General features: G+C 42.2%; 1 protein-coding gene across 6 annotated transcripts in view; it reads right to left on the reverse strand.

Annotated features, from left to right (window-relative positions):
• Positions 1 to 19735, reverse strand: part of dpysl5b (dihydropyrimidinase like 5b) — a 70191-nt gene that overhangs the window by 33725 nt on the left and 16731 nt on the right. For all 6 annotated transcript variants that reach the window (XR_007247542.2, XR_007247541.2, XR_007247539.2 and 3 more), the window contains exons 3-6: positions 8225 to 8404; positions 7904 to 7972; positions 4764 to 4808; positions 4591 to 4666 (exon numbers count right to left, since the gene is read on the reverse strand). Coding sequence is in view for 2 of the 6 variants with exons in the window: in XM_048530735.2 (XP_048386692.1) it covers positions 4591 to 4666; positions 4764 to 4808; positions 7904 to 7972; positions 8225 to 8404 (370 nt within the window). In the remaining 4 variants the exon portion in view is untranslated. The remainder of the gene's footprint in view (positions 1 to 4590; positions 4667 to 4763; positions 4809 to 7903; positions 7973 to 8224; positions 8405 to 19735) is intronic.

The following is a 19735-nucleotide window of genomic DNA, read 5'->3' on the forward strand; positions in this document are numbered from 1 at the left end:
GACGACATCCATCCTGGGCCTCGTGCAGTGCCACAACCATGTCACCTGAAGGTTGTAGGAACAGCAACTTATATTCTGCTTGGGAACCCTGCAGCCCAATGGTATCAATGTGGACGTCACAACCTTCAAAATCTCCCTTTCCCACTACTGCTCATTTCCACCTCCCTAACCTGTTCTCCCTCTCACCTATCCCCTCCTCTCACCTCAAGCCGCCCCCCCCCCCCCCCATTTTCTACCTACTAACCTCATCCCGCCCCCTTGACCTGTCTGTCCTCCCTGGACTGACCTATCTCCTCCCTACCTCCCCACCTACATTCATCTTAACTGGCTCCATCCCCGCCTCTTAACTTATCTGTCTCCTTTCCACCTATCTTTTCCTCTATCCATCTTCGATTTGCCTCCCCCTCTCTTCCTATTTATTTCAGAACCCTCTTCCCCTCCCCCATTTCTGAAGAAGGGTCTAGGCCCGAAACGTCAGCTTTTGTGCTCCTAAGATGCAGCTTGGCCTGCTGTGTTCATCCAGCTCCACACCTTGTTATTTGGGATTCTCCAGCATCTGCAGTTCCTATTATCTCAGATCAACAGCCTAGTTTTTTTGCCACTTTAAAACACCCAACTGAATGGAGATAGCATACCGGATACAAGGAAAATGGAGGACACATCTTATTCATTAAAGTTTGAACTGTAAAGAATATTGACTTGGATTTTCTGACGGCCTGACAGGTGTTACGCCAATGTAGATGGAAACGGTACACAAACTTGTAAGATATTGTCTGGGAAATTAAAAATTTGCTCAGCAATTCCACTATGCCTGGGACCGTCAAAGAGTCTTTGTTTAAAATGGGAAAATTCAGGGGACTCTGATGAAATCAAGTAAATTATTATGCAGGAAAAGTTAAACTATTAAATACATATTCTATCTCTTGAGTAACTACTCAACTGACTCCAGAATTACCTCACACATCTGCCACTACACAGTCCTTGGACCACTTACACTAAACACTACCTTGTCCAGCTCCACATCGACTGCTCTTGCCTTCCTCCAGATCTTAGCCCAATACCCTCCTCTTTCTCAACACACCCCCTCCCCCGTTACTGGACATGTTTCCCCTTCCCCTACTCTGCATCAAACACCCTTACCTGCATCATTGGACAAGTTCACCCATCTCCCTCAAGACACACAAACCTGCAACTACCATTCCTTCCACCCAGTCACTACTAGACCCAATTTCTCCCATCCAAAATGATCTACTCTACACACTACATTACTTACATGGCTGCCTTGCACCCTGTCCCCTTCCCACTTGGCATCCTCTTCACCTGGCACCCTACCACCCTATCCATCTTGTATTCTACTCATAGCACCCTACCTTGATAGCAGCTTACTCATTTAAGTATCTGGCATCTACTCTCCTAGCACCCCGATATCGTAATTAAGTTATGCACTTATCATTTGATAGCAGCTATCCAAACGTCTACCTGGACCTGACAGTTCCCAAAATGGCAGCTGACAGCTGTCAAAAAGTGAGGGTTGTGGGGTGGTATTTGTCTTCCACCAACACTATGAAAGAACTGTCAGAATTGATTTACAACTCCATATTGGAGGGAACTCTGATCAGAATCTCTTCTTCAAAGTATGGAACTCCATCCATTTATAAAAAAGAATCTGAGTGAGATTTCCACTCTTTCGGAAATCCAACTACTGTGCATGTTGAAATTAACCCTTTGCAGTTCTGCACTTGGAAAAGAGACCAACTGGAATCTTCAGATGAAACTAAGCTGGGCGTATCTGACAATTGTCCAGGATGCATGGATGCAAATCATTTCTTGTTTTAAACTGAGAGATTCTATGTGATTCTTCATTTTATACAACTCTCTTTAAATAATGAAGTACAGGTTGAGATGGTAACAGCTGTCAAACACAGCCTTCACTTGCAGGGAGGCAGAATTAATTAGTGTGACAAACTTACGCTGGCAGTTTCCTTCATAAATGTCTGAATCGGAATTCATATCAGAAAATGTTGACACAAGACGATGGCAATGTGTGGAAACAGGAAGTAACATTTGTAGTGAAAAAGTTCATACAGCTGCATTATTTTTAATATAGCACAGAATAGTGCATTTCCCTTGGTGAAATTTATGGTAAGTCAATGACATTTTCTCCTTTATCCATCTCTGCTTTGCAGCTTTTTGTTTCTTTCCTCGCGCTTTGGGGTACTCAGCAGGTAGTTATTTACTGGGGACTCACCTTGTCTTCTATATAAAGACAGGCTTAAAGAGGGATTGCTGTGTCTTTCAGTCAACAAAAGTTTGAAAGACTAGCCTCTAATTTTTTTTTTCCCCCACTACCTGGCTGCCTTGAGTTTTAGCAATGAGGAGAACTTTGTGTTTAGGGTGGAAGAAGTGGTAGAAGTGAGTGCAAAAGGGCAAGGAGCACAATAGAAACTTGCACTCACATTGTTGTTTCAACATAACAGAACATCCCATTTACTTTACAGGAACATCATCATTTAGAATTTGACACTAGGCCATAGAAAGAGATATTACACTGGGTGAGCAAAAGCTTGGTCAAAGAGGGAGCTAGTAGGAGCGATATGTTCAGGTCGGCTGGTACTAGATAATCCATCTGTTGGTCTACAGCATTAAGTCACATATCAGAATTGTCAAGAGAGGGGATGAAGAGAATTTATAAAGAGGCCATTTTATGGTGGTGAATGCATGAAATCAGTTGTGGAGAATACATCAGGAGGGAGATGTAACAGAGAATCAATACGTACTTATATTGATTCTACCTAATCTCCAATTTGGTGAAGGCTCAATTATTGGCAGCTTTACAGGATAAAACTACTAGTCAACTATAAAAACAAGCTTCTTAAGGAGATGTCATTCAAAATCCAATTCTTGCCTTAAGAAAAGGCAGGTTTTAAATTTCTTTTTGTTCATTACTTCAGGAAGGCTGTTATTAAAATCACATTGACATGTCCTTCTCCACTGACAAAAGCTTTTAAACTGTGACCTTGGACAAGTAGAAGCTAGGAGCAGTTCCAGTCTCATAGGCAAAAGTTAAAAGGTGACTTACCATCCACAGAAGCCCAGAGAGACCAGGGTGCTGACAGAGCTTTTAAACAAAAAGGGTGCTTCGAAGAAAATAGAGTGACAGCAAAAGAATATAACAGGTGTGACAAAAATATGTGGTAGTAAAGAGAAAAATGAAGGGTACGTAGACCAGTGAAGGCAGTGAAAGAAAGAGTTGGAAAGAGGAAATAAAAAAGAGGGACAGAGACAGAGAAAAAAAAACAAAGAGAGAGGGAGAGAGAAGTGGAGAGATCTAAATACTACAAATTTTGAATGTGACTTTGGGTCTGAAGTAATGGAATTAACTTAGATAAACTACTTGATGGTCAAGTAACAAAAATGATATGTAAAGTTACTCATAATATTGACAATGCCTTATCATAGTGCTAAATAACATCTGACAGATACCGAAATAAACAGTCATGACTTGATATACTGAGACAAAGAAAATAATGCATTTCACCATATGCGAGGTAGGAAGTTAGGTTTCATGATGGAAATAGGGCTCCACATGATTTCAAATTATGATCTACTTTTTGTAATAACTTTCCATTTGAATAGTAAAACCTAAACAGTAAGCACTACAAGTTTAAGATAAAAGCTACAATTGCTGTTTCCTGATTAAATTTCCTCCGACTATTGCTTTGAGATCCTAACGTGTGAATGAAAACAGACATGCTTGCCTGCATTTGTCAATCGAGAGCTTGTCTTTATTTTGAAAAAGTTTCTTGCCTGCTAGAATCAGACGGATTCAGATGGTTATCCCTAAGCCTCAGATGCAAGGCTGTCTCTTTGAAAAAAAATGTATGACAATCATTTGGAAAGCAACAATATTTCTATGCTTAGATTTTATTATGCAATTCATTATAATCTAGGTTTCTGAAGTCTACCTGCGCTCACCCATCCCAATCCCACCTACCTTCCCCAGCCCAATCCCTCCTCTCTATTTATTTTTGAGCTCCCTTTCCCCTCTCCCATTTCTGAAGAAGGGTCCCGACCTGAAACATCAACTTTCCTGCTCCTCTGATGCTGCGTGGCCTGCCTCCTCCAACTCCACACTGTGTTATCTCTGACTCCAGCATTTCTTACAGTTTTTCATTTCTGGCTGTTCTCACTAACCCTTATAAAGTCAGCATTATTTCTTTTATCAGTTTGGAAGATGTAATGAATTAAAAAGCTGTTTGCAGATGGTTGAAAAGGGATCTACAGATTTTTTAAAAAAAAACTTGTTAAGGTGAAGAAAGGACTTATCATTTGAGGTATAACCTTCTCCATGTCCTAGTTAAGAATAATTCAACCTTTGGCTTTATAGTTCAATCTTACCAGACGGAACTCCACAAATAAAGGTGTACTTAAAAACCTTAAATTTCCTGAACACGATTTCATCTTTACAACTAGAAGAAGAACACTGTTGCATAACAAACTGATCATGAACAAATTCATGTTTAATTTTGGACGATAATCGCACTGGATGTAACTGATTTGATTTTTCTATACTCCAGGAACCACGCTTACCTTGCATTTTTGCAGAAGCAATAACATCACCTGCAGATTTGCTCGAGACATTAACCAAATATAATGGACAATGGGTCTGAAATTGGATGTTAATGGGAAGAGTTAGATATGGAGCTCAACTGAAAACACTAAAGAGTATATATTTAAAACAAATTAATAACTAAAAAACTCACTCTATTGGCAATGGTGATGGCACGATGTGTTGCTTCTGCTTCAAGCTGTATGAAGGAAGCAAGAAATACCTTAAACATTTTTCATCCACAAATTTGTTTAGTGAAAAATAAATTAGACCAGCTTTTCAATTTTCCAAATTATGTTTTGGTGTAGCACAGAATTTTACAGTAAACATAATAAGATTATTGAATTTTAATGATGTGGAGGTGCTGGTGTTGGACTGGGATGGATAAAATCAGAAACCACATGACCCCAGGTTATAGTCCAACAGATTTATTCAAAATCATAAGCTTTTGGCCAGCTGCCACCGGACAAAGGTGCAGCGCTCTGAAAACTTGTAATTTCAAATAAATCTGCTGGACTATAATCTGGTGTCATGTGACTTCTGACTGAATTTTAAAATAAGCTTTTGCAGGTTCCAACAATATTTTCTGCAACAATTCTAATGAACAACTTATCTTCATATGCAGTTTTCAAATGATTGCTGGGAAACATCCAGCAGTTCCATCAATTAACAACGTGAGTTAACAGGTGCGCATTTAAAATCATATAAATTTCAAAAATTTTAAGAGGCAAAGGACAGATTCATGTTTTATTAACAAAATACATTGAGAACTGACTGAACCAGCACCATTTTCATTGGCAAACGAAAGTCAAACAGAAGCTTACTCAGTTTCTTCTGAGGTTCTCATTCATATCTCAGCTCAAAATGGACACAATTTCTATTTCCACGGCATAACAGTTACTAACACTTGCTAAACCACTTTGAAACTTGCACTGAAATCAAATGCTACCACACGTGTATTTTCCTGCATACTACCAGATTATGCAATGCAACACAACGTCAGGAAGAGTGACCCCAACATAGTAAAATATTGAGGCACTAACAGGAGCATTATCAAACTGATTTTAAAGTTCAGCCACTGAGGCAATTGGGTAAAAACCTGGTCAAACAGGTAGGAATTGAAGGAGCAACTTAAAGGGGAAGAGGCAGGTGGAAAGGAAGAGGTTTAAGGATTAGATTCATAGAACTCGAGGCACACTGATACCATAAAGGGTTTATAAAGCAGGAGATTAGAGATAGGGATCATACACAAATTTAAAATCAATGACATTTTTAAAAAGCACCTAGTGCTTATCCCAGAGCCAATGTCAATCAGCACAGAAGTAAAGGGTGAATAGTGAGTAGGGTTTGGCATGAGTTCGAGCACTTTGAATGATGTAAAGTATAGAAAGGATAGAATCGGGGAGAACTGTTAGGTTAAAAGAGCCAATTCTGGTAGCAACAAATAGACGATGGTTTTAGCAGCAGCTGAGCAGAGCTAGGAACTGTGTAAATCTGCCTTTAGAACATAGAAATAGGTAGTGCTGGCATGGGCAACAAAAACAAATTGCTCAGCAGGTCTGGCAGCATCTGTGGAGATAAATCATAGTAAATGTTTCGGGTCATCAGACTCGAAATGTTAACTCCAATTTCTCTCTTCAGATGTGTTCAGATCTTCAGAGCTTTTCCAGCAATTTTTGTTTGTATTTATGATTTCTAGCATCTGCAGTTTTTTTAGTTTTTTGTTTAGTGGTAGTATAGTTACGTGGTTGGAGGGTCAACGTGGTGCAAAACGTAGCAGGAACATTACAAAATTCTGGTTTAACCTCAGAGGTGCTAGAGAGAGGATGATTTTAGTGGCAATGAAATGGATTTTTGTGACTGGAAATAATGGTTCAGACTTTTTAATATTTAGCTGGAGGAAATTTCTTCTCTTCCAATACTAGATTTTTGTTTTGATTTGTTTTTATTCATATGTGGCATATGGGTCTTGCTGCCTGGTGGACATTTCTTGCCCTAGTTGCCTTTGAGAAGGTGGTGGTGAACTGCCTTCTTGAACTGCTGCAATCCATCTGCTGTGGGTTGACCTACAATCTCATTTGGGAGGGAATTCCAGGATTTTGACCCAGCGACAACATGTCAGATACAGTGCAGGAGTTTAAAGTGCTGGCGGTGAAGTAGAGCTGAATAAGGACATCATACAGAAGGAAACTAATGTCATGTCTCAGATGATGTCACCAATGGGATAGCATATAAATAAGAAATAGGACACCGTCAATAACGGATCCTTGGAGCAGACCGCAAGACACAAAACAGGAATGGAGGAGAAGCCACTGCAGACAATGCTCTAGCTGCAACAGATATGTCAGCATGGAATCAGGCACATGCAGTCTTATCAAGGTTGACAGTTATGGAGAGGGATGGGAAAAGGATGGTGGATTTAACCAAGTCAACAGCTGCAGACAAACTGAGAAGTATGGTAAGGAATAATATACTTTTAATGCAGGTACATATCATATTATTTGTGACATTTACAAGAACTAATTTGTTACTGTGAGAAGGCACAAATTTCATTGGAGGTATTCAAACATAAGACTAAAAAAGGGCCACAATAGAAAGCTGGAGATGTGGGCAAGGGTAGAAGTTTTTTTTTAGGAGAGCAGTGCAGATGGTAGGCTTGATGGATAGAGGAACAGTACCCAACATTAACAATAAGAGTTGGGATTGGAGCCAGGGTGAATACTTAGGTGGTCAGCAGTTTAGTGCAAATAAGGTGAAGAGATTATGAGGAGAAACAGGGCAGAAACTACAGGAAAATTAAAATTCACAAACAGGGCAGAAGGAATATGTTCAGAAATGTTTGCCTGGTCAGCTTCCATTAAGAAGGTATAGTCAGCTAATTGGATTGGCTAAATCTTAATGACAAAGAAGTTCACTCACTCCTCTTATTTCTTCCTGACAGATGAGTGCAGATTCATACTTTTTCCTATGCTCCAGTTCCCAAAGCAATCAAAGATAAGTCTACTTTACTCTAGGTGAATTTCCAATTGCTATAAAACAAGCAGACAGATAGAAACACACAACTAATGGATGGAATAAACTATTTAAAATTATGCATGTCACCGCTTCCTTTCAATGCTTTTTCTTCCAAGTTTAGCTTGCTATCCTACGGAAAGGGCTTCTATTTACTTGAAAATAAAAATACATTAGCATTATTATATGTTATATAAAGTTATATTTTATAAAGATATAGCAGATATCATTTCATGTTTATTATGGACACTTTAATTGCCTTAACTATTTGACCGAACAAACCTCCTCAGGTCTGCTGATGTCTAATCCCTCAGGCCCAGTGATTCCCAATTCAAGGGCTTCTTTTGCACCCTAAAAAAACAAAATAAGAAATTATAGTATTGCATATTTCCCAATTCCAGAGCTAAATTAGGTTACAGAAATATTTAATTTCTATTAGTCCACCTGCATTGGCACTGATGCTACTAGAAGTTCTGCGTTGAACACACACATCACATTAAAATTTAAATTATCTCTCAGATGCAGTTTAAATGCTACCTATGGCATAACTTCAAAAAATTTTCAATGATGACACATTAGATAGCTTGAAATGGAAATATTTACCTCTGCAACTAGCTCTCCATTTTCAGCATGCACACAAGGTATGGCACCAAGACTTTTACATGTACGAAAAACTTGGTAGAGTTCATTATCCCGCAGCATGTATTGATCCTTATAGGTCATGTAAGCCTGGAATGAATTCACTCCATGTTCCTTCACTAGCTCCTCCATTTCCAGTTGCACCTATATAATAAGAAAAACGTTGAAGGTATGACCTAAAAGCGTAACTGGTTTACAGCATTATTATTGACAGCATAAGAAATATGAGCAGAAGGCTACACAGTGACCCTTAATCCTGCTGTCATTCAATAAGATTATAGCTTGACATCTATATCAACTCCATTGTCCTAACGGTAGTCCATGTCACTTAATTCTCTTAATGTTCAAGAATCTATTTAACACAGTCTTGAAAGTGCTCAAATGACTGAGCATTCAAAGACCTCTAGGGAGAAAAAACAAATTGTATCTTGCATGCATGTCTGACTGTGATTAAAAAAAATATAAAGGGAGGACGGTTCCCTTATAGAGAGCATCGCTTGACACGGCTCCGCAAGCTCTGCAAAGTTTGTTAAGTGATCCTCCAAAAGCTTGTACTTGCTTAAATAAACAGTGGCTGTTCACAGAAGTCAGTGTATTGCATTTGTATCAAGTATGTAGGAATCTCCTAAAAGTACTCTGGTACTATGTAGTGATGGAATCTCCGAGATAACCTACACACTTGTACGCTGACAAGATAATAAAATGTGAGGCTGGATGAACACAGCAGGCCCAGCAGCATCTCAGGAGCACAAAAGCTGACGTTTCGGGCCTAGACCCTTCATCAGAGAGGGGGATGGGGAGAGGGAACTGGAATAAATAGGGAGAGAGGGGGAGGCGGGCCGAAGATGGAGAGTAAAGAAGATAGGTGGAGAGAGTGTAGGTGGGGAGGTAGGGAGGGGATAGGTCAGTCCAGGGAAGACGGACAGGTCAAGGAGGTGGGATGAGGTTAGTAGGTAGCTGGGGGTGCGGCTTGGGGTGGGAGGAAGAACAGGTTAGGGAGGCAGAGACAGGTTGGACTGGTTTTGGGATGCAGTGGGTGGGGGGGAAGAGCTGGGCTGGTTGTGTGGTGCAGTGGGGGGAGGGGACGAACTAGGCTGGTTTAGGGATGCAGTAGGGGAAGGGGAGATTTTGAAACTGGTGAAGTCCACATTGATACCATATGGCTGCAGGGTTCCCAGGCGGAATATGAGTTGCTGTTCCTGCAACCTTCGGGTGGCATCATTGTGGCACTGCAGGAGGCCCATGATGGACATGTCATCTAGAGAATGGGAGGGGGAGTGGAAATGGTTCGCGACTGGGAGGTGCAGTTGTTTGTTGCGAACTGAGCGGAGGTGTTCTGCAAAGCGGTCCCCAAGCCTCCGCTTGGTTTCCCCAATGTAGAGGAAGCCGCACCGGGTACAGTAGATGCAGTATACCACATTGGTAGATGTGCAGGTGAACCTCTGCTTAATGTGGAATGTCATCTTGGGGCCTGGGATGGGGGTGAGGGAGGAGGTGTGGGGACAAGTGTAGCATTTCCTGCGGTTGCAGGGGAAGGTGCCGGGTGTGGTGGGGTTGGAGGGCAGTGTGGAGCGAACAAGGGAGTCACGGAGAGAGTGGTCTCTCCGGAAAGCTGACAGGGGAGGGGATAGAAAAATGTCTTGGGTGGTGGGGTCGGATTGTAAATGGCGGAAGTGTCGGAGGATAATGCGTTGTATCTGGAGGTTGGTAGGGTGGTGTGTGAGAATGAGGGGGATCCTCTTGGGGCGGTTGTGGCGGGGGCGGGGTGTGAGGGATGTGTTGCGTGAAATACGGGAGACGCGGTCAAGGGCGTTCTCGATCACTGTGGGGGGAAAGTTGCGGTCCTGAAAGAACTTGGACATCTGGGATGTGCGGGAGTGGAATGTCTTATCGTGGGAGCAGATGCAGCGGAGGTGGAGGAATTGGGAATAGGGGATGGAATTTTTGCAGGAGGGTGGGTGGGAGGAGGTGTATTCTAGGTAGCTGTGGGAGTCGGTGGGCTTGAAATGGACATCAGTTACAAGCTGGTTGCCTGAGATAGAGACTGAGAGGTCCAGGAAGGTGAGGGATGTGCTGGAGATGGCCCAGGTGAACTGAAGGTTGGGGTGGAAGGTGTTGGTGAAGTTAAGTTCGTCTCAGGGAGGTTAGAGCCCCCCGGTGGCCGGGTTTAGAGTCCCTAGGTCAGGTAAAATTGGCTAAGTAAGTCCGCGGGGGGTGGGGGTGAAATTAGTATAAGAATGGTACAGTAGAGTAAGTGTTCAGACATAAGGTATAGGATAGTTACAGTGTTTGTCTGTCTCAACCACCCTGCCTTAGACTGGTTGTTGAGAGGAGAGATCTCCCACACAAAGGTCTGAAGTGGGTGTTGAGACTAAGGACACTGGTGTAGTACACAGAAATAAGTAAAACGTACAAGTGCTAAAAATGGGACAAATGTTAGGTAAGTCAGGTGTCGGAACGCCTTTTCATTGGTTATGCCGGGATGACCTCGAAACTGAAGTACAGTACAGACGTCTTTCAGCATGCCTAAACAAAAAATTGGGAAATGAGAATTGGCCATTAGGGGGAAATGTGGGATATAGATCTACGTATTAAAGCTGAGGAGGTACTATGGACACGTAATGCAGGAAGCAAATGGAAAGGGTTAATGTCATCCTGGAGAAAGAGTGCTGAGGAGCTGGCTGAGAATTCAAAACTGGCCAGTTGGGTGGATAATGCACATAGGAGAAGGATTAGTGCCTGTGATATTGAGGGAAAACCTAAACCTTGGGAGGTGTTAAAGCTGCAATGTGAAGATCATGAAGTGAATGAGCAGGAAGCAGTTAAACAAGAAAGGCTGGAAAGGGAAAGATGAAATAGAAAACAGGGATTAGAGCAACAGGCAGAATTGATGAAAAAGAAAAAAAAAAATTGGAGGTACCTCCTGACATATCTGGCTTGCCGCTGTTGTTCCAAAGTAAATGACACAGAGGAGCAAGACGAGGAGGACTGGAGAAGGCACCCCTCTGCCACACCCGGACCACTACCCCCTCCACAACTCTACCCGTCTCCGGCCAGACTCAAAACCTTCTCCTGGCAATCCTTCTCTCTAAATAACTGTCTATTATCAAATGCGCTGCCCATGTCTCTGATGACTCTGCAGTTACTTAGGGCAATGCTTGGGCTGATCAGGCTGCCAAACAGGCTGCCGCAGATCAAACTTTTATTGTGCCCTCTTTGAGCAAGCAGGCGATAAATTGCTCGCCTTCTTCGAACACAACAGGCATGCTATATATTGTCACTGTTCAGCATTGGCAGGGGGACACCCCTGCCTCTGAGAAGGACATTTGGAAGGCGCACGGATGTTCGCATTCTGCGTCATCATGCCTTTGGGTTACTCCAATCGGCCAAGCGTGTATACCTGATGCTTTGTGGCCTTTGCTCATTGACTGTCTTCATTCTGATGTCCACTTTGGCAAGGAGGGAATGAGTGGTATCATGCTCCGTACCTGGTGGCACCCCTGACTGGCTAAGGCAGCCCAGTCTCACATAGCATCATGTTTGACATGCCAGCAAACCAATGTTGGTCATGGGGTGAGATGCTCACCAGGAAGAACGCGCTTGCCAGGTGGACCGTTTGAATGTATTCAGGATGTGAGTTTGCTCGCTGAGCTGAAGGTTTGTTTTCAGACGTTTTGTCACCATTCTAGGTAACATCATTGGTGAGCCTCCGGTGAAGCGCTGGTGTTATGTCCTGTTTTCTGTTTAGGTTTCCCTGGGTTGGTGATGTCATTTCCTGTTCTTTTTCTCAGAGGATGGTAGATAGGCTCCAAATCAATGTGTTTGTTGATGGAGTTCTGGTTGGAATGCCATGCTTCTAGGAATTCTCGTGCGTGTCTCACTAGGAGCATGGCATTCCAACCGGAAAGAGCTAATGGAGCTCTCAAAGCTAAACTGACTAAGCTAACATCCAAAATCGGCTTTAACTGGCTAAAGGTTTTGCCCTTAGCTCTGTAACATGAGAATAACACCCAACTCCACTACTGGAATCTCGGTGGCAGAAATAATTTAAGGCCGACAGAGTAGGACCCCTTGGGATGCCAACTCAGGCCCAGCTGCCCGTGCAGACTTAAATATTATGGGAGAGGAAATGCAAAGATACCTTCAGCAGCTAACATGGTCTCTAAGGTTTCTCCAGTCACAGGTAAAGCAAGTCTTCGGACCACCATCACAAGCGATGGACCAGAATGAACCCCCCAAACTGCAAACGGGAGACCTCATGCTGATCAAAGACCTGGATTGCCCCAAGCTCGGACCCAGGTGGAAAGGACCATTCTAAATACTCCTTTAGACGCCCCCATGTGGGTCAAAGCGAAAGGCTCAGAAGGGGGAGCATAGAGCTGATAAATTCAGACAGATCCTAGGCCCCTAACTGCTCAGGAACCCAGGAAAGAAATGGTAGGATTTGCTCTGATCCCATGAGCTATCTACTTTGTTTCTCAGGACAGGGATGGGGTTGTGCATACACTTTGGTCTCCACAAATGCCTCTTGTGCCCAAAGACAATGTGCCCACAGACATTGCCAGGTGAGCAATGGAATATTCACCTGCACTTGTGATGAGGAAAGGTGCTTAAATGTTACTGCAGTAAGACAGTTCATTTGTGGGCATTGTAACGGAATCCATGTCAGCTCTGCCTTTTGGTCATATCCCTTTTATGGTTACTAACTGATCGGATCCGGAGGAAATTGCAGCCAGGAAAGAAACTGGAGATATAAACAGTTCACGAGTACCAAGAACAAAGCGGTCAAATGCTACCGGGGCCAAAACAGGGTTTGCATTCCTTCTCAACAGGACCTTTACTACGGCCAGCCCGGCTCTCCACATCCTCTTCGCTGTAGGGACGACTGGACCAATTACTGTCCCATGCCAGCAGAAAGCACACACCCACCACTGAATAGCTACCCGAGCTATTAGTGAGGAATTTTGTGCGGATTGGAAGGACCCAGTAACTCTGGGACCTTCCCTTGGTTACGGGTTCCTGAGGGCGCTGTCCCTCGGAGGATTGGCGGGAGCAATAGCAGCAAAGAACCGGAATTACCTCATTTGTGGGTTAACTATCCTGGGAAACAGTACAGTAAGGGGGACTAGAAGCGATTAATCAGGAATTGGCAGAGTTAAGGCTCTACGCACAACAGACTAGAAATGCTGTGGATCATCAATTAGCCCAATGGAGGAGTTTGTACAATAGTAGGAGACAAATGCATCACCTATGTTACAGACGAATCATACAACATAACCCATGTCATTCAGTCTACTAAGAAACAATTGGATGATTTCAGACAAGGTAAAGGAGATGACTGGCTAGGGTGGCTACTGGGAGGATCCTGGAGTTCCTGCCTACTGCATGGCTAGTAATTCTAGTTGTTATAATCATTGTATTTGTGTGATAATAACTTGATTAAATACTGGCTGTAAGATTCTTATGCATAAGCTGGCAGCGCCTTTCTCAGCCCCCATTTAGTCGGTTATCAGGGAATGAAACGTTAAAGGGTTAATATCTGTTCTGCTCTCTGTAAATGTAGCATCTGTAAGAAGTTAGATGCTTTATGGGCGCCCATGTCTCACAGACAAAATACGGTAAGCTAATTATACTCTACTTACTGTAAAGGTTGAACTAAGGCTGAAAAGATAAGGAACTGTACAGTCCCCCACATTGTTTTTGGGCAGCCGACCTCTGCTTTACTGTTAGATGATTAAGTTACATACTATCATTGTTGCAAGGCATGTAACTATGAGGGAGGAAAAAAATTGTATCTTGCATGCATGTCTGACTGGGATAAAAAAAACAATATAAAGGGAGGATGGTTCCCTTATAGACAGCATCGCTTAACATACTTTGCAAAGCTTGCGGAGCTGTGTCAAGTGATCCTCCAAAAGCTTGTACTTGCTTAAATAAACTGTGGCTGTTCAGAGAAGTCGCCGTATTGCGTTTGTATCAAGTGTGTAGGAATCTCCTAAAAGGGAACTCAACACAACTGTGAAGGGAAATCCTCAATTGACGAAGGTGTACTGGAAGCACTAGTGTGAAAGATGCAATTATTAAAATAGATGCAATAGGTGGGTAAACTGGGAGAATGGAACTGAGTCCTTGCAGTTGGAGACTGTCATTAGTCTACTGGAAACAAAAGCTGACCACAGCAGGGGTGGACTGAAGAATGTTCCACTTATCCCAATAAGAAAAAGACACGGTGCAGACAAAAATGGGTTTTCACAGCACCACCTTCTATTTGGAAAGTTCTTCAGTGTAAGAACAAGTTTAGTCAGGTAGAGGATAGTCATGGTACATGGTGACTAGATGGGTTTAGTCAAGGAAGCAGCCTCGGACCATCCCAGTGGACACTGGAAGTGTAGGGGAAATTAATCTGCAGAGTTTAAATAGTTAGCATTAACTATAAACTGCTACAGTTATGGAGAAAGTCAGACGAAAAGAATGGGCAATTTCCCATCGAAGACCAAATGAGCAAAGTAAAAACTGAGACGGGTTCATCAAGAATAAGATAACATACTAATGTAGTTCTTTTTTGAAGATCTTGGAAGGGAGCTTGGAGTAGGATGTTCTTCACACGATACAACACTTCTGACTTTTTTCACTTCAGTCAAATTAGTTCTGATGAAACCATCTTCCAGATCAGTAGTCCAATGTGCCTTTTTCTCAACTGAGGATTCTCCTCCAAACATTGTTTGCATTGCCCTCATCACGTCAGACCTAATTCCCATATATCTGCTATGTTCCCAGATTCTTCTAGTCAATTCCCACTCCAGCTTTCATATTCAATACTTCAACATTTTCAGAATTGCCAGAATGAGACCACCACTAAACATCTTCCCCTGTACTTTCAGCATTCTAAAGGGATGTTCCCCTGCAGCGCCCCACAGAGAGATCTTGGTGCAGTGACAGGTCATCATTGTAAAAGGTTAACTTTGTCTCTTTCTCCACAGATGCTGTCTAACCTGCTGGCACTTCTTTCCAAAGAGCTGAAACTGTAATTGCGTTAGAAGTTAGAGGCATCATGTTAATAGTAGGATCAAAATAAGATTTTAGAATAAATCTAAGTAGACAATATTTCAATTTTGATCACCCTATTCACAAATAAAACCTATTTTTAAATAAATGATCTTCTTGTATATGATACCTATTTCTCTCAATCTTGAAATGACTTGAACATTATTAGAAGACAGTAAGGACACATAGAGAAGACAATACTTCAATCATGGATGATTTCAGTCTTCATGTAGGTTAGGACAGTCAGCTTGTCAGAGGTAGCCACATAGAACAATTCATTAACTGTCTTGAGACAGATAATTACAAAAGAATGAGGGCAGAGCTAGCTGGAATAGACTGGGAAAGGAGATCAGCTGCAAAGATAAATGGGGAAAATGACTGAAATTTTTAAAGAAAATAGTCCAAGACTCTCAGTACAGACATATCCTAAAGAATTATTTTCGGCTGGGGATAAGCCAACAATGGTTAACCAAGGATGTTAAGGACTGCATCAAATTGAAAGAAGAAACACAATGTAGCAAGGATTAGTCATAAGCTAAGGGCTGGGAAAGTCTTAAGAACCAAACAAAAACCAAAAAAGGGGGTAAAATAAACTGAGATAGGCATAAGTAATATCAAGATAGAGGGCAAACGCTTCTATAAATATATAAAAAGGAAGCGAGACAAAGTTAACACAGGCCCCTTAGAGAACAAGGGGAGGGAAATAATAATGGGGAACCAAGGAATGGCCCACAGGTTGAATCATCACTGTGTGTCACTCATCACTGTAGAATACACTAATAATTTTGAAATGCTATTAATCAAAGGTCAAAAGGAGGAGAGAAATAAATACAGCAACAATCTCTAGAGTAAAAATGTTAAAGGAACTAATGGGCTACAAACTAAGAAATCCTTTGGACCTCATGGTGTGGGTCTCGGATATTAAAAGTAGGAACTACAGATAGCAAATGTACTGCTTGTAATCTAAGAATCCTTTGATTCCAGAAAAGCCCAGAGAATTGGAAAATTGCCCATGTAACACTAATTTTAAAAAAGAAAGGCAGGCAGGAACAGGTAATCATGGGCCATTTAGCTTAACATATGTTATTAGGAGAAGTTAGAGTCCATGATAAAGGATATATTTAGAAACACGTAATATGATTGTAATAATTCATGACACCCAACTGGAAAGGAACATCATTTATCATTGAACACCAAAATATAGCCACTAATTGTGTTTACATAGGCTGGTCCTAGCTGAAGGACAGACAGTTCTGCAAAACCATTCCTAGGTCTGCTTTTCTTCCATTCCTAACCAACCGATGTTATTACACACCTCTGGCACTGGAGGGACTTGAACCCAGGTCTTCTGGTCCAGAGGTAGGGACACTACCACAGTGCCACAAGCGCCGTCATCGACGTCTGCTTATAGATATTTCTAATCAATCTTCCCAGAGGCATTATTACACACTCTGGAACAGGTGGGACTTGAACCCAAGTCTTCTGGACCAGTGATAGTAACACTATCAGTGCACCAGATTGGGACTGGGGATTTACTTTATTTTTTTCCCTATAACCTGCAGTCTAATCACACATAACCATATGGTTTTCCCAACACCAAATCACCAACTTTGTTTTTGGTTTTAACAATTAACCATGAATCATTCGAGTAGTCAATTATAAATTTACATGCAAAGCCCATTCTGGGAAAAATGACTGATCAAAGCAAGGGAGGTGTAGGGACAGCAGGAAATGACTAAATCAAAATGGAGTTAGAGGGGAAATAAGCACAATATCCTCCATGATGCCCACCTCTCTCTGAAGGCATCAAAAGTATTGATGGGCACCGCATGGTCCTTCTTTAATGATACTGGGGTGTGGAGGTCTGCTTCACAAATTTTTGATGGGATTTTTGTTTTGGTCTGGGTCCACTATTATTTCCTAATCAGCTTATTAAGGGATGTTATTATGTACTTCTGTAGCAGGTGGGACTTGTGGCTCAAAGGTAGGGACACTAACACTGCACCACAGACCTGAAAATGTGTGATCTATATTTTTTAAACTCACATACAACTGAACAACTTTCCTAGCACGGCCAGAATGATCTCAGAGTAAATGGTCACACATTTAAGACTGAGATGAGAGGGAATTTCATCTCAGAGGGAACAGATTACGTTGACTTTTTTTTATCCCAGAGGGCTGCAGAGGCTGGATCATCAATTATATTCAAGAGTGAGATAAGCAGATTTTTAATCAGTAAGGGAATCAAGGGTTACAGAGAAAAGGCAGAAAATATAGCAGAGTGACCAGAATTGTATGCAGTACTCCAAATGGGGCTTTATCAATGTCTTGTACAGCTGTAACATAATGTCCAACTCCTGTACTCAATGTTCTGACCAATGAAGGCAAGCATGCTAAACATCATCTTCATTACCCCAGCTACCTGTAATGCGACCTTCAAGGAGCTATGTACCCGCACCTCTAGATATCTCTGTTTGACAACACTTCCCAGGGCCCTACCATGCAACTATGTAAGTCCTACCCTGGTTTGTATTACTAAAATGCAACATTGCGCATTTATCCAAATTAATCTTCATCTGCTATTTCTCAGCTCACTGGCCCAGTTGATCAAGATCCTGGTATACTCTTAGATAACCTTCTTCACCGTCCACTATACCGCAAACTTTGATGTCCATCCACAAATTTACTAACCATGCCTCCTATATGTTCTCATCCAAATCATTGATATAATGACAAACAACTGTAGACCCAGCGATGATCCTTGTGGCACACCACTGGTCACCAGGCCTCCAGTCTGAACAAAACCCTCTGCCAGCATCCCCCGTCTCCTACTGTCATCAAGCCAACTGACTAACTTTCCCTGGATCCCATGCGATGCAACCTTCCTAACCAGTCAACCATGCAGAACCTTGTCAAAGGCTTTGCTAAAGTCCATGCAGACAATGTCTACCACTCTGCCTCCATCTATCTTCTTAATCACCTCTTCAAAAAAACTCAATCAAGTTTTGAGACACGATTTCCCATGCACAAAACCGCGCTGACTATCCTTAATCAATCCTTGCTTTACCAAATGCATCTGGATCTGTGTCTGAGAATCCCCTCCAACAAGTGACCCACCACTGACGTCAAGCGCACCTATCTGTAGTTTCCTGGCTTTTTCTTGCAAGCTTTCTTAAAAAAAATGCACAACATTAGCCACCCTCCAGTCTTCTGGCATCTCACCTGTGGCTGTCGATGATACAAATTTCGCTGCTTTGGGTCCTCGAATTTCTTCCCTAGCTTCCTACAATGTCCTGGAATATATTTGATCAGGTCCCAGGGATTTACCAACCTTTACATGTTTTAAGATCTTCAGCACCTCCTCTTCTGCAACATAGACACTTTTCAAGTATTTCCCCAAATTCCCTGGCTTCTTGGTAGTAAATACTGATGCAAAATATTTGATTGTTTAGGATCTAATTTATCTCCTGTGGCTCCACACATTGTTGGCCTTGTTGATCTTTAAGTTGCCCTATTCTCTTCTTAGTTACTCTTTTGCCTGGATGTGAGTTTGCTCGCTGAGCTGGAAGGTTCGTTTTCAGACGTTTCGTCACCATTCTAGGTAACATCATCAGTGAGCCTCCGACAAAGCGCTGGTGTTATGTCCCGCTTTCCGGTTGGAATGCCATGCTTCAATTTGATTGGGACAACACATCCATCCTAGGACAAGCCAAACAGAGACACGCACGAAAATTCCTAGAAGCATGGCATTCCAACCGGAACTCCATCAACAAACACATTGATTTGGAGCCCATCGACCATCCTCTGAGAACAAGAACAGGAAATGACATCACCAATGCAAGAAATGACATCACTAACTAAGGAAACCTAAACAGATAAATAGAAAGCGGGACATAACACCAGCGCTTCGTCAGAGGCTCACTGATGATGTTACCGAGAATGGTGACGAAACGTCTGAAAACGAATCTTCCAGCTCAGCAAGCAAACTCACATCCAGAACCTCAACCTGAGCTACAAATCTTATCTCAAAACTCGCTCACTCTTTTGCCCTTAATATACTGGTAGAATCTCTTTGGATTCTGCTTAACCTTATCTGTCACAACTATCTCACATCCCCAATTTGCCCTTCTGATTTCCCTCTTAAGTGTACTCCTATATCCTCTATACTCCTCAAGGGATTCATATGACCCTACCTGTCTAAACCTAGTATATGCCTCCTTCTTTGTCTTGACCACAGCCTCAATACCTTTAGTCATCCAGTGTTCCCTAATCCTGCATGCCTTGCCCTTCAAACTAACTGGAACATGCTGTTCCTGAAGTCTTATTATCTCACTGTTGAAAGCCTCCCATTTGCCAGATGTCCCTTTTCCTGTGAATAGCCTCTCCCAATCAACTAATACCATCAAAATTGGCCTTGCCCCACTTTATAAC

The sequence above is a fragment of the Stegostoma tigrinum genome, chromosome 4 (genome assembly GCF_030684315.1).
Source record: "Stegostoma tigrinum isolate sSteTig4 chromosome 4, sSteTig4.hap1, whole genome shotgun sequence".
In the NCBI taxonomy this organism is placed as follows: Eukaryota; Metazoa; Chordata; class Chondrichthyes; order Orectolobiformes; family Stegostomatidae; genus Stegostoma; species Stegostoma tigrinum.